Raw genomic sequence first — 14,755 nt, forward strand, 5'->3', positions numbered from 1 at the left:
TGGCACATAAAGAAGTAAATTAAAAGATGTAGGGTCCATTCCTATGAGGTACACCTTGTGGCCATATGGCTTTTTTGATCAACAATCATATTGGGTTTGCATGACTTACTGTCTGCAGATCATGGCGATATGGACAGAATTCAGTGTCAGTTTCAAGGGGATGTCAGCTTCTGGCAAACCTCTGATTAATAGCTGTGCAGCATTACATAAGTCTGACCCTGATGGAATGGTGAAGACTGCAGCCAGTGGCTTTGATTTATGTAATGTGTCCATTTTGGGATATAGAGTTGAGAACAAAGGAACAACACCGGGCCAATTATTATTTTTTATTTTATTAGTAAGGGGCTTTTCAGTAGTGGACAATCCTTTTAATATGTATGAAAGCAGCTTCAGTGTAATGTGTCTGCTGGTAGAGAAAAGGGTTTGGCATGTTGGATACTTATGTGCACAAAGCTCATTCTTGGCCACTGATTGTTTCCTATAGTTTGCAGATGGGGAAGCTTTATAGTAGAGGAACAGAGCTCTAACCCTTAGGGCTCATTCAGACACCCTTTTTTCACGTATGAGGAAAACCGTACCCCAACAAAAAAGTTTCTGTACTTTCTCGTAACACTTTGTGAAAAACGGACATGACTTGGATTGTATCCAATATTTCATTGACCATAGACTTGCATTGCTGATTTTAACCTGACGCTTGGATCAGTACTGGACAAGTCTCCCCGATTTTGCGGGACCACCTAGTCCGCAACAAAATATTGAACATCTGAACAGTCCCATTCATTCAAGATTGAGCTCTGTAGATCCCCAATGTCAGGTTCCCATTCTCAGAATCTCTTGGTGTCCCATTAGTCAGACACCCAGGGATCATTAAATTGTTCTGTATCCTATGGATATGGTATGACTTACTATTTTGGGAGTAACCCTTTAACTTTTTTCCTCGTGGAAAAGTTTTGCTCATGAAAGACATTATCACCTTTACATGGAATGTTTGGATGTCCTCCATCGTTCCTATAGACAATGAATTGAGTGTCACCGTGCCAATTCCGCTCTATTCAATCCCAGCCTCAGAGAGGAAGTACTGGGGGATGAGAACTGACTCATAGTGATTGGTGGGGGTCCAGAAATTTGGATAGGATAAGTGTCTGACCGGGAACCCCCAGTACACTGCTTGGCTTCATAGACAATGTTGTAAGTAGCCTGTCACACTAAGCGATATCGCTGTGTTTGATACTTACCAACGACCCGCTCCCCCGCTGGTTATCGCTGATCGCGCGAGAACGTCCTGGACGGTTTCTCGTCGTCCGCTTCCTGCGGCGCTTCCTGTGGAGAGACGAGCGACGAGCGTGGAGCCGGGCGGGAGGACATCAGGATCGCCTAGTGTGACAGGTAAGTAGCGACCCCCGTCCCCAGCGATGTCGCTGGTGAGATCTGCCTGTGTGGCAGCTCACTAGCGACCACTTAGCGATGTACCAGCGATCCTGACCGCGTCATATCGCTGGTCGGGATCGCTGGTACATCGCTAAGTGTGACAGTACCTTAAGTGTCATTTAGCATTCATGTGCCACCATGCTGCCTAATTCAATTCCAACATCAGAGAGACAACAGGTGGTGCGGGAATTTTGGAGACCCCTTTTCTACTGATTGGTGGGTTTCCCAGAAGAGTGAATATGGGAAAAATTTCTTACATTTGAAACCCCCTTTAACCCATTCATGACCGGAGCTGTTTTCGTTTTTCGCTCCCCTTCTTCCCAGAGCCATAGCTTTTTTATTTTTCCGTCAATATGGCCATGTGAGGGCTTCTTTTTTGCGGGACGAGTTGTACTTTTGAACAACACCATTGGTTTTACCATGTCGTGTACTCGAAAAGTTCCAAGTGCGGTGAAATTGCAAAAAAAAGTGTAATCCCACACTTGTTTTTTGTTTGGCTTTTTTGCTAGGTTCACCTAATTTTAAAACTGACCTGTCATTATGATTCTCCAGGTCATTATGAGTTCATAGACATCAAACATGTTTAGGTTCTTTTTATCTAAATGGTGAAAAAAAATTCCAAAGATTAGGTTAATCCTTTTTACTCTGTCGCCTCATTGGGGGACACAGAACCATGGGTGTTATGCTGCTGTCCACTAGGAGGCGACACTATGCATAATCTGAAAAAGATTAACTTTGGCTCCTCCTCTGCAGTATACACCCCTGGACAGCGTCAGCCTTCTCCAGTTTTTGCTTAGTGTCGCAAGGAGGCACACCTTTTTTTCCGTTCTCTTTTTTCGTCAGGAACAGATGAAGAAAAGTGGGTCTCCAGCGAGACTCCCGCCATGGCTCCTTCCTTGGCCCCCTTTTTAGGGGTGCCCGGCTGAAGTTGAGATGGCTATTCCCCATGTCGCTCCTTCCCCAGTCCTGCGGGTACTGGTCCGAAGTTGAGTTCCCCCCTCCTTCCCCAACCCCTTTGGGGTCTGGGTTGAGTTTGAGGCGAGGATGAAGACCCCCTGACGGTGACAGACGCACCCTCCCTAATCCCCCGCAGGGGGCATTAGGTAGGTTGAGACGTCTCAGGTAGGGTTGGAGAATAAGCACCATTCCGCAGCTTCCAGGGACCCCAGACCAGCTGAGGGATCCTGTTGGGGCCGGGGGAGGGTGCGGACTGGCATGGCACAGCAGAGACAGGGCTTTTCTGCGTCCCTGTCTCTGCAGCAGCAGCGGCTCCATAGCGCTCCAGGGGCCCCCCATACAAGAACCGCTTCCCCTGCTACCCCCACCGCTATCCAGTCGACCATTCTGGGGGGTCTGGTACAAATCCGACCCCCCCCCCCCCCCCCCCCGGACTACCGCGCCGCTCTGGAGCCCTCCTGGGCATCAAGCCTCTAATTTAGACCACGGCTTGGGCCTAGCCGAAGCCGCCGCCTTTTCCCCGCCCCCCGGGATGACTAAAATGACACGCTGGAGTGTCATAGAAGGGGCGGATTGAGGCAGAAAGGGCGCATTTTTACACGTCCAGCGCGCCCTTTTCTGCTCTCCGCCCCCTCCTCCCTCTCCTCAGCGTCCCGGTGGCCATTTTTTTTTTTGGATGAGATCCAGGAGAGGAGCATCACAGCGGTCTCCGGGGGCACAGAACTGGGATCTGCCGGCGCTGGACCTAGGGGCACACCGGTGTGGTAAGCTCACAGCTGGGTTCTCATTACTCAGCTGTGAATCCATACTTCCTATAAGGCTCTCTGTGGGTTCCCTCTGCGTAGCCACCCCTGTACGATCCCTGATAGCCAGCCTCTGTGCACTATGCCGGGCTCAATGAAGAGAACCAGGCAGGAATGTTTCTATGCATTCTGCACAGCCTGCAAAGCCACGCTCCCTAGTGGCAGCACGTATCCGCACTGCCGGGACTGCATCCAGAACTCTGGGTCAGAACCCCAGGGAGTCCCTACTGACGCTTCAGTGTCAGAGGCCACTCCGGAATGGGCAACTCAGATGTCACAGTCTATGACACAGTCCATAGACAACTTAACTGCCACATTGCTGCAAGCTCTGCAGAGTCGGGCCCCGGCTATGGACGTTACACAGCAAACGGACAGCTTGTCTCAGGAACATGCTGCTTCCGACTCTCACAGACGTAAGCGGACCCACAGGTCTCGATCACCTGAGTCGTCCTATAGCACAAGGTCCCCCCCCAGGGAGAGACACCGTCATTCCAGGTCTCCTAGGCAGTCCTCTGTCACAGACAGACAGTGCAATTTACCACAGAGATCCCCCACCACAGAAGACCCCCGCCCCGGGTCGCCCTCCAGGGATCACCTTAGCGAGGCACAGGATTCGGAGGGCATCTGTGACTCCGGCTCAGATAACGAAACGGAGAGGTCCGTGGTACCTTCTCCCCCTAGCAATACAGCGCTAGTTGAGGACATAATCTCTGCCATTCATCGGGTGCTAAAAATTCCAGAGTCGGCCCTGGAAGTCCCAAAACATAGGATTTGCTTCGAAAGTGTTCAGAAACCACCTAAGGTCTTCCCTAATCACCATGAGTTTGAGGAAATACTTACCAAACAGTTTGCGCAGCCTGAGAAAAAATTTGCTAATCGCAAATATTTGGAAGCGAAGTACCCCTTCCCACAGAAAGACACCAAACAATGGACAGATCCTCCTGAAGTGGACCCCCCGGTTTCTAGGCTAGCAGCGCAGACCTTACTCTCTCTGCCAGATAGCTCAACCGTCAGGGACGCAGCAGACCGGCAAGTAGAACGCATGGCTCGTTCTATTTTCGAATCGGCAGGCGCCTCTCTGAGCCCTGCGTTTGCTTCAGTTTGGGCGGCCAGGCCATCCTGGCTTGGGCCAAAAGACTACAGGAGTGTCTTCAAGCTCCAAATCCAGACCTCTCGGACCAAGCGGTCCAGATAGCAGTGGTAGCAGACTACATGCTTCATGCAGCCCTGGATTCCGCAAGAGGTGTAGCGGGAATAGCATCAAACGCCATCACGATCCGACGCATCCTCTGGCTGCGAGAATGGAAAGCGGATGCGGCCTCAAAGAAGTCCCTCACACAACTTCCGTATCTTACTGGAAGACTTTTCAGCGAAAAGTTGGACACAATGATAGCCAATGCCACTGGGGGTAAGAGTACCTCTCTCCCTCAACTAAAACCGAAACGCACTTTTAAACGAAGAAACCAGACGCGATTCTGATCCTTTCGGAATTCCTCGGGCTGGTCCGTCTCGCGCCCAGCACAAAACCGTAACCGCTCTCCACACAGGGACAACCCACGGACGCAGCAGCGACTGGACAGGTCTTGGCAGTCGAAAGCAGGCCAAGCGAAACCCAAGGGAGGAAAACCTCAGAACTTCGCTTCATCATGACTCACAAACTCCGGAAGACACCCCACCAGTAGGCGGCCGACTTTTACCAGCAAGTCTGGCTGCCTATTACAGAAGACAGGTGGGTCAGGGAAATAGTGTCTTCCGGATACAAGATAGAGTTCACTTCCGCTTCACCAAACCGGTTCTTCCTTCCTATTCCTCCAACACCACCAGACAAGGCTCGTGCTTTCCACCAAGCGGTCTCCTCTCTCCTTCAAGCAGGAGTTGTGGTGCCGGTTCCCGCGAACGAGAGATTCCGAGGGTTCTACTCAAATCTGTTCGTAGTCCCCAAGAAAGGAGGCAGCGTCCGACCCATACTGGACCTAAAACAGCTCAACAATTACGTACGGGTCCGTCATTTCCGCATGGAGTCCCTCCGGTCCATCATTGCATCCATGGAGCAGGGAGAATACCTTGCCTCCATAGACATACAGGATGCGTATCTGCACATACCAATTGCCCCCGCCCACCAAAGGTTTCTCAGGTTCGCGATCAACCAAAACCACTACCGGTTTGTCGCCCTTCCGTTCGGACTTGCCACAGCTCCAAGAACGTTCACCAAAGTCATGGCGGCCACCATGGACGCTCTGCACTCAAGAGGCATTCTAGTCGTCCCGTACCTGGACGACCTCCTCAAGTCTCCCACTTTCAAAGACTGCGAGGTCAGTGTCTCAATCACAATAGACACACTAAGTTGCCTGGGATGGCTAGTCAACCTACAGAAATCGTCGACTATCCCAAGTCAGACTCTAACATTCCTGGGAATGTTATTCGACACATCCAGGGGCCTGGTGCTCCTTCCCAAGGACAAGACACTGGCCATCCGTCTGGGAGTTCGTACACTCCTTCGCAGTCCTCCTCGATCTCTCCGATTTGCCACGTGAGTCCTCGGCCGGATGGCAGCAGCAATAGAGGCAGTGCCATTTGCCCAGTTTCACCTCAGGGTCCTTCAACTAGCCATACTCGGATCTTGGGACAGGAATCCCTTCTCCCTCGACAGGGAGTTCAGGTTGACGTCGTCAACCAGGAGGTCCCTGCATTGGTGGCTCAAACCAACCTCGCTTACACGAGGGAAGCCCTTTCTCTCAGGACAATGGAAGATCCTGACTACCGATGCAAGCCTGACAGGCTGGGGGGCGGTGCACCTACATCACAGGGCACAAGGCAAGTGGTCACCGAGGGAAGTGACATTGCCCATCAATATTCTGGAAATCAGGGCCATCCTCTTGGCACTGAGAGCCTTTCATCACTTGCTTGCAGCCTCGCACATACGGATACAGTCGGACAATGCCACGGCTGTGGCATACGTGAACCACCAAGGCGGGACCCGCAGCGCCCAGGCGATGAGAGAAGTGGCACATATCCTCCGCTGGGCGGAAGACACGAGGTCGGTGCTTTCTGCGGTCCACATTCCGGGTGTAGAAAACTGGGAAGCCGACTTCCTCAGCAGGCAAGGAATGGACTCGGGGGGGGGGGGGGGAGTGGTCCCTCCATCCCGAGATTTTTTACCAGATCTGTCAACGCTGGGGAACCCCGGAGGTGGACCTAATGGCATCCCATCTCAATACCAAGGTCCCCAATTTCATGGCCAGGACACACGACCCGCGGTCGCTCGGAGCGGATGCCCTGGTCCAGGACTGGTCCCAGTTCCGACTCCTGTACATTTTTCCACCCCTCCCACTAATCTCCAGGGTCGTGAGGAAGATCAAGCAAGAGGGAGTTCCAACCATCCTCATCGCGCCAGACTGGCCCAGACATACATGGTACGCCGACATCGTTCAACTTGCAGCAGACGCCCCCTGGCGTCTACCCGACCGTCACGACCTTCTGTCTCAAGGTCCGTTCTTCCATCAGAATTCAGGGGCTCTCAATTTGACGGCATGGCCCTTGAAACCTGGATTCTAACCCAGGCAGGTTTTTCACCGGCAGTCATTGCAACTATGATCAGGGCAAGGAAGCCTGCCTCCGCCAAGATCTATTATCGTACCTGGAGAGCTTTCTTTTCTTGGTGCGAATCTCATGGACAAGTCCCACTCCCTTATTCCCTCCCGAAGGAACTAGATTTTCTTCAATCGGGCCTAGACGCCAAGCTATCCTTAGGCTCGCTTAAGAGTCAGGTGTCGGCGCTTTCAGTCCTTTTTCAAAAGCGCATTGCTATTAAACCGCAAGTAAGGACTTTCATCCAGGGAGTTTCCTGATTGGTTCCTCCCTACAAACGTCCGCTGGATACGTGGGACCTCAATCTGGTCCTGACAGCATTGCAAGCTCAACCCTTCAAACCTCTTAGTGGATTTCCACTCTCCATTCTGTCTCAGAAAGTGTTTTTTCTAGTGGCGATCACCTCGTTACGCAGAGTGTCGGAATTGTCAGCACCTTCCTGCAGACGGCCTTTCCTAGCCTTTCACCAGGACAAGGTGGTTCTCCGCACGGTACCATCCTTCCTTCTGAAGGTTGTGTCCAACTTTCATAGAGTGGAGAAGGCTCTGCATACGCTTGACCTCGTCAGAGCATTGCAGATTTACGTGTCCAGGACTGCACCTTTCCGGAAGTCTGATTCCCTCTTCATTCTTCCGGAAGGTAGTCGCAAGGGGCTGCCGGCTTCCAAGGCTACCCTTGCCAGGTGGATCAAGTCCACCATACATGAGGCCTACCGACTTAACAGTTCCCCTCTTCCGGCCGGTATCACGGCACACTCTACACGGGCAGTAGGGGCCTCCTGGGCCATTCGGCATCAGGCTTCGGCACAACAAGTGTGTAAGGCGGCCACTTGGACTAGCCTACACACGTTTACGAAACACTACAGTGTTCATACCCAGTCCTCAGCAGATGCGAGCCTGGGTAGACGGGTTCTGCAGGCGGCAGTGCCCCAAATTTAGGGACCTGTTGGCACAATATTCATCCATTGCTTCCCACCCAGGGACTGCTTTGGGACGTCCCATGGTTCTGTGTCCCCCAATGAGGCGACAGAGTAAAGGAGATTTTTGTGTACTCACTGTAAAATCTCTTTCTCTTAGCCTCTAATTGGGGGACACAGCTCCCACCCTGTTGCCCTTATGGGCCGTTGTTTACGGTTGAGTTCTCATATTGTTCTTTGAGCTCGTACATAGTAGCCTTCTTACAGGCATGGTTATGTTATTTGGTTACGTTCCTCCTAATGCTTTTGCACAAAACTGGAGAAGGCTGACGCCGTCCAGGGGTGTATACTGGAGAGGAGGAGCCAAAGTTAATCTTTTTCAGATTATGCATAGTGTCGCCTCCTAGTGGACAGCAGCATAACACCCATGGTTCTATGCCCCCCAATTAGAGGCTAAGAGAAAGAGATTTTACGGTGAGTACACAAAAATCTCCTTTTTTATTGATAAATTGGGTGATTCTGAACACGGCGATACCAAATATGTCTAGGTTTGATTTTTTTTTTTATTGTTTTATTTTGATTGGGTCGAAAGAGGGGTGTTTAAACTTTTATCTTTTTTTTTTAACGCTATTTTTTTTAAACTTGGCATGCTTCAATAATCTCCATAGGAGGCTAGAAGCTGCCATAGCGCGATCGCCTCTGCTACATAGAGGTGATGCATAGATCACCTCTATGTAGTTGAATTACAGCAATGCTATGAACGCCAACCACAGGGTGGCGCTCATAGAAATCTGCCATCAGCAACCATAGAGGTCTCAAGGAGACCTTAGGTTGTTATGGCAACGCGTCGCTGACCCCCGATCACGTGACAGGGGTCGGCGATGCACGTATTTCCGGCCGCACGCCAGAAACTCTAGTTAAATGCCCGCTGTCAGCATTTGACAGGATTTAACTAGTTAATAGACGCGGGTGGATCGCGATTCCGCTCGCGCCTATTGCGGGCACATGTCAGCTGTTTAAAACAGCTGACATGTCGCAGCTCAATGCTGGAGCCCACCTCAAAGCAAGGGATACTGACTGCTGACATTCTATCCCGTCAGCTGGCAGTAAGGGGTTAACACTTATGGAGGCACCCTTTAAAGGTTTTCAGACTCCCATGTCTTGCTGCCGGCAATGTCGTGAAATGGCTGAGGAGGCACAGGGTACATGACACATTGTCCGCTCCAGAATACAACCTTTCCTCAAACGTAATCAGACATGAATGCTAAGACACAATAAAATTATAGTTATATTATTAGGAAATAATAGCACAGTTAAGGCTAGTTTCACATTTGCAGATGGCCGAGCTGCGGAGAAATGCGGACTTTCTCCGTGAAGCTCCGCCCACTGCCGCACCTCCTCCGGTCAGCTCCGCCTACGTTTGCATGCGGCCTGTGTACCTATCTTTAACATTGGGTACGCAGGCCGTGCGGATGCCTCCACATGCGTCGTTCTGACGGTGCGGCGACCAGTGTTGAATGCAGCAAGTTGGAATTTGTTTTTTTTTTTTTTTTTCTCCACATCGTCAAAACGCATCCGCACACATCCGCACAGCCTGCGTACCCATCGTTAAAGATAGGTACACAGGCCGCGTACGGACGTAGGCGGAGCTGACCGGAGGAGATGCTGCAGTGGGTGGAGCTTCACGGAGGAAGTCCGCAGCCCTCCGTATGCTAGTGTGAAACTAGCCTAATGTATTTGTGCAAAATAACATGTTTCTTATGGCTATAAGGCCTCACTCAGACGTCAGCGATTTTTCTCGTATGTAAAAACACGGACCATTGTTCATCAGTGTTTCAGATGCAATTTTTATAAGTTTTTGTTCGCTGGGTCAGTTTTTATCATCAGTGTTGCATCAATGATACTTCAGAGATGGAAGAAAAACCCCAAAAGCCATAAAGCTTCTCCTATCCATCACAATGCCCATCAGACAGCACATGAATGTGATTTTCTTGGACCCACTGACATTTATGGGTCATTTTGATCAAAAACTTATTTTGACCCATGCTGCCGAAGTGGGAAGTACGCCCCATGTAAGGAGCAGCTCAGAATCTGCAGCTACACGGCAGCCCCTGTCTTATGGTGTCTCAGTGTTTTGCGGCTGCTCGCAGTCCGCTCTTTTGTGTAAGTGTGCTGCGGGGGCACAGAGCGCTCTATGTAAAAGCTTAGCTTGTCTCATACTAATCGCTCATATTTTGCCCTGATGAGAAGCATTTTCCTTCCGTGGTAACATAATGGAGCCATTATCCTATGTAATGACAGACATTCCCATGTTCTCCTGACGTCCTTCTTGCACATTTCCATATCTCATGCCCTGTTGGTGTTTTCTCTTCCTGATGATTTCAGCTGACTTTCTCGGTATACCTTGCTTAGCCCAGCAGAAGCCAACCTGTAGATGAGTAAAATCCTTTCAGAACTGCTTTAATGTCACCCATAATCTGTACAACTCCATTGAGAAAAAAAACCCTGAAAGGGTTAATAAATATAGCAAAACTAAAATAATGTGGCTGCATAAGTGTGAACACCCTTATGTATAATTGGAGATGTGGTTGTGTTCAGAATTTGCCAATTACATTTAAACTCATGTTAAACAGTAGTAAGTACAAAACTGCCCTCATTTACAGGGATCCTGATTAACTCCATATAAAGTCTAGGTGTTCATGTAGGATTTTCCTGACATTTTCTTAGTTGCATTTTACAGCAAAATCCATGGTCGTAAATAGCTTACAACACAGCAAAGGGATCTCATTGCTGAAAGTTATCAGTAATGAGAAGGGTACAAAAATATTTCCAAGGAATTGGATATACCGTGGAACACTGTGAAGACACGAATAAAGAAGTAACTTAAATATGACACAGCAGTGACATTGCCTAGAACTGGACGTCCCTCAAAACTTGGTAAAAAAAACTAGAAGAAAATTGGCTCAGGAGGCTGCAAAGAGGCCTACAGCAACATTAAAGTTGCTCTAGGAATTTCTGATAATTACTGGTTGTGACAACAATCTCCGAGATTTTTCTTACTTCGGACCTGTGGGGTAGGACGGAAACCTTTTCTTACAAAAACAAATATCCAAGCCCAGCTATGTTTTGACAAGACCTACATCAAGTCTGTGGGAAAACATGTTATGGTCTGATGTGACCAAGGTCGAACTTTGTGGCCATAATTACAAAATGTATGCTTGGCGCAAAGACAGCATTGCACATCACCAAAAGCACCATACCCACAGTGAAGCATGGTGGAAACGTCATTATGCTTTATACTGTTTTTCGTTAGTTAGAACTGGGGCTTTTGTCAAGATGTATGGAATAATGAACAATTCCAAATATCAGTCAATTTTACAACAAGCCATTCAGGTCTTTGCTAAAAAGTTGAATATAAAGAGGAAATTCACTGTTCAACAAGAAAACGACTCTAAGTTTAATTCCAAATCAGAAAACAAATGACTTCACCAGAAGAGGATCAAAGGTTTTGAATGGTCCAACCAGTGCCCAGACCAGATTCCGATTCAAAATCTGTGGTATGACCTGAAGATGGCGGTGTACACAGGAGATGTCCTCGCAATCTATAACAGATTGGGAGTGCTACTATAAGGAAAAGTGGGCAAAGATTGCCAAATCTATATGTGCCATGCTGATAGACTCCTGCCTGAAGAGACTGCATGCTCTCATAAATTTGAAAGGTACTTCAATAAAGTATTAGTTTAAGTGTGTGCATATTTATGCAAGCACATTATTGTTGGTCTTTATTTTTCTTTCTTCCTCTGAAAAGATTTCAGTGTATTTTTCCATTGAATGGTACAGATTATAGGTGACACTGGTATTATATTTTTTTTACCTGTGAAAAAAATAGCATTTTACCAGCGTGCAGCTATTTTTATAGCCACTGTATATTATTATTATTTATTATTATAGCACCATTTATTCCATGGCGCTTTACATGTGGGGAGGGGTATACATAATAAATACAAGGACAGTAATCTTAAACATTAAAAGCCATGACTGGTCCAGGAGGAGAGAGGACCCTGCCCGCGAGGGCTCACAATCTACAGGGGATGGGTGAGGATACAGTAGGTGAGGGTAGAGCTGGTCGTGCAGTGGATTGGTGGATCGGTGGTTACTGCAGGTTGTAGGCTTGTCGGAAGAGGTAGGTCTTCAGGTTCTTGTTGAAGTATGATCTTTAGGTGGCCATACACATTAGGTGAAAATCTGCCAAGCCAACCAATTTAAGCAGAACTGGCCGCACATCGAATGTGTGTAGCGGTGCCCGGACTTCCCTGGAGGCAGTGCTGGGGAATGGATGGATTGGGCATGTTGGATTTTCGTCTTGTTTAGTCTTTTGTGCTCACGAGAGGGCTGGCTGTAGCTTATTGTGGTCTTCCCAATGAAAACAGATGCATGCTCAACTGGGTACATAAGTCAGGGGGTGAGAGGGAACGAACTAGCCATTGGGCAGACGAACGTTCAGCCGGCCGATGTTAGATGCCATTTCCACCTTCCCTTAATCTTCCATTATTATCCTCATCCTCATGTTCTTATTTCCTTACCTGCGACTCTCTTGAGTTTTTAGAAATCTGCTGCAATTGTAATAATATTGGAAATCCTTTAACTTTTCTGACATTTTTAAATGACCCCATCTCTCCATAAGTGTAAAATTCTTCCTCTTCTATTTCATCACCAGCACCCCTTGTGTTCTCAGGTACACTTTTTTTGGCGATGCGGCACTCCTTTCCATCTGCTGTGCCATTGATTTGATAATTGTGTTTTGAGCAGGCCATGTTTTCACTTGCAGATTGATTCTGAGGAAGAATCGGAACCGAGAAATGGATTAACACAGGGAGACAAATTACGTGCCTTAAAGAGCAGAAGACAGCCGAGGTCGGCCACCACCGGAGCCCTGCGGTACCTGCAGCATTCACATCACAATACAACCTGTTACACTGGGATGTTCTCTTTTATATTAGATCTTCTATAGCCCAAATCTTCACTGTATGTCCTGCTAAACTTGACCTATTTTTCTGTATTATGTAGCCTTTTCTGTTACCGTCTCCTTTCCCTATTTTTACTTATTGACTGAGGCAGAGCAGCGTCTGCAGAATCCATTAGCTCCAGTACTAGACCTGCGCATTTCCATTCCTAACTCGTGAATTGATCTTCCATTTCAGGCTAGAGGAAATAAAAACGCACACGAGATCTACATCACAGCCCTTCAGGTGATTGCTTTACTTATTTATTTTTTTTTTTTTTCTCTTTATATGTGGCCATAGACTGGTCCAGTCAGAAGACGCTATGGTCTCATTCAGTTGATTAGTGACCACTTTATTATTAGCAACTGTAAGTGGCAGAATTTTTTCCAGTGTAGATCTAAAGAATCTGTCTATTTTGCAGCCAAATCTGCACTTGTCGCATATGGATTGTGTTGCGTTTTCATAGTTGATTTTACTCCTTTACTTCGAAGAGGTAAAATCCAGTGTGAAAATCCATAACATTTCTGTAACATGCGGCGGATTTTAAAATCTACAGATTGTTTCTTTTTCCTCTCAGTATTTTTAACCCTCAGTCACATTTATTGTACTGTGTAGCGAGATCGCTGTGTGTGACGGAGATCAGCGACCGGCCCCCCCTGCCGGTATCGCTGATCGTGCTCGATCGGCCTGGGCCATTTTTCGATCGCTGGTCTCCCGCTGGCCAGCACGCATCGCTACGTGTGGCAGCAAGAGACCAGCGACCTGCGACGCTGGTTTCTAATGTAAACATCGGGTATCCAGGTGCCGCGGCTCTTAGATACCCGCTGTTTACATTAGAAACCAGCTTGCTCGCTGGTCCTGATCGCTGGAGGGGCTGTCTATATGTGACAGCTCACCAGCGATCAGCCTAACAATGTCCCAGCGATCCCATCATGTCGGATCGTTGGTGGGATCGCTGGGACGTCGTTTTGTGTAACGCGGCCTTAAGATGCCTGTTTGGAGGGTTTTACACCCACACAGCAAATCCACCACATCTCTTTCCCAAGAGTATGTTCACACTTAGCAAGTACAAGTTGATCTGTGATGTATGATCTTTTATGCTTTGTACTTTTACTTTTAACTTTTCAACCTTTGCATTGTATATATGCGGATGTTGCACAGTTTGATATGGATCTGCAGCAGAAAATTTGCACATGTGCCTAGTTCACACGACTGTATTTTGGGCTCAGCTGGTATCCATGAAAAAAAGGCGCTATTCAATTGGGCTGTTCAGACTTGCTGAAGCTGTGTGTGAATTTTATCAAAAAATCAGTGAAAAACACCAGTAAGGTCAATAACTTGAGTAGTATATAACAGCGACCCTTACAACAATTGTTTGATATAGATATAAATTAAAAACTCAACCTTTAATATAGTCTCAATATAGGACAAATACAAACACATAACAAGCAACCGTGTCACCTACTAAACACTGCGATGGAGTCCTGATATCACAGACTGCCTAACAACGGAGGTTGGCACCCTAAGCATTATCGAGATTGGCGCCCCCGTTCCACAGCGGCTGTACCCTAAAACTCCTAGATGACAATATTGTTGCCTACCCAACTACCTATTGGCAACCCCTATACACTCCTTTTCTGAGTATTTGAGTGACTAATTGTGGCACTTATTCAGGGTCATCTAGGAGTTTTAGGGTACAGCCGCCATGGAACGGGGGCGCCAATCTCGATAATGCTTAGGGTGCCAACCTCCGTTGTTAGGCAGTCTGTGATATCAAGACTCCCATCGCGGTGTTTAGTAGGTGACACGGTTGCTTATGTGTTTTTGTGTGGTTGTATTTGTCCTATATTGAGACTATATTAAAGGTTGAGTTTTTAATTTATATCTGTATCAAACAATTGTTATAAGGATCGCTGTTATATACTACTGAGTACTGAAGCTGTGTGTGAACTAGTTTCTCCATATGTCGGAGAGACTTCCTTAGTCAAGTCTCTGGGTGCTCAAAAAATTAATCGGATTCCATATGTATCATCCATATAACATCAGATTTTTACAGATAT

General features: G+C 47.9%; 1 protein-coding gene across 1 annotated transcript in view; it reads left to right on the forward strand.

The window, feature by feature from the left end:
- Nucleotides 1-14,755, forward strand: part of CDC14A (cell division cycle 14A) — a 161,330-nt gene that overhangs the window by 128,416 nt on the left and 18,159 nt on the right. The window contains exons 12-13 of the mRNA XM_073571653.1: nt 12,521-12,630; nt 12,894-12,941. Of these exons, the coding sequence (XP_073427754.1) occupies nt 12,521-12,630; nt 12,894-12,941 (158 nt within the window). The remainder of the gene's footprint in view (nt 1-12,520; nt 12,631-12,893; nt 12,942-14,755) is intronic.

The sequence above is a fragment of the Dendrobates tinctorius genome, unplaced genomic scaffold (assembly GCF_039654945.1).
Source record: "Dendrobates tinctorius isolate UK_male_01 unplaced genomic scaffold, ASM3965494v1 ptg000029l, whole genome shotgun sequence".
Taxonomy (NCBI): domain Eukaryota; kingdom Metazoa; phylum Chordata; class Amphibia; order Anura; family Dendrobatidae; genus Dendrobates; species Dendrobates tinctorius.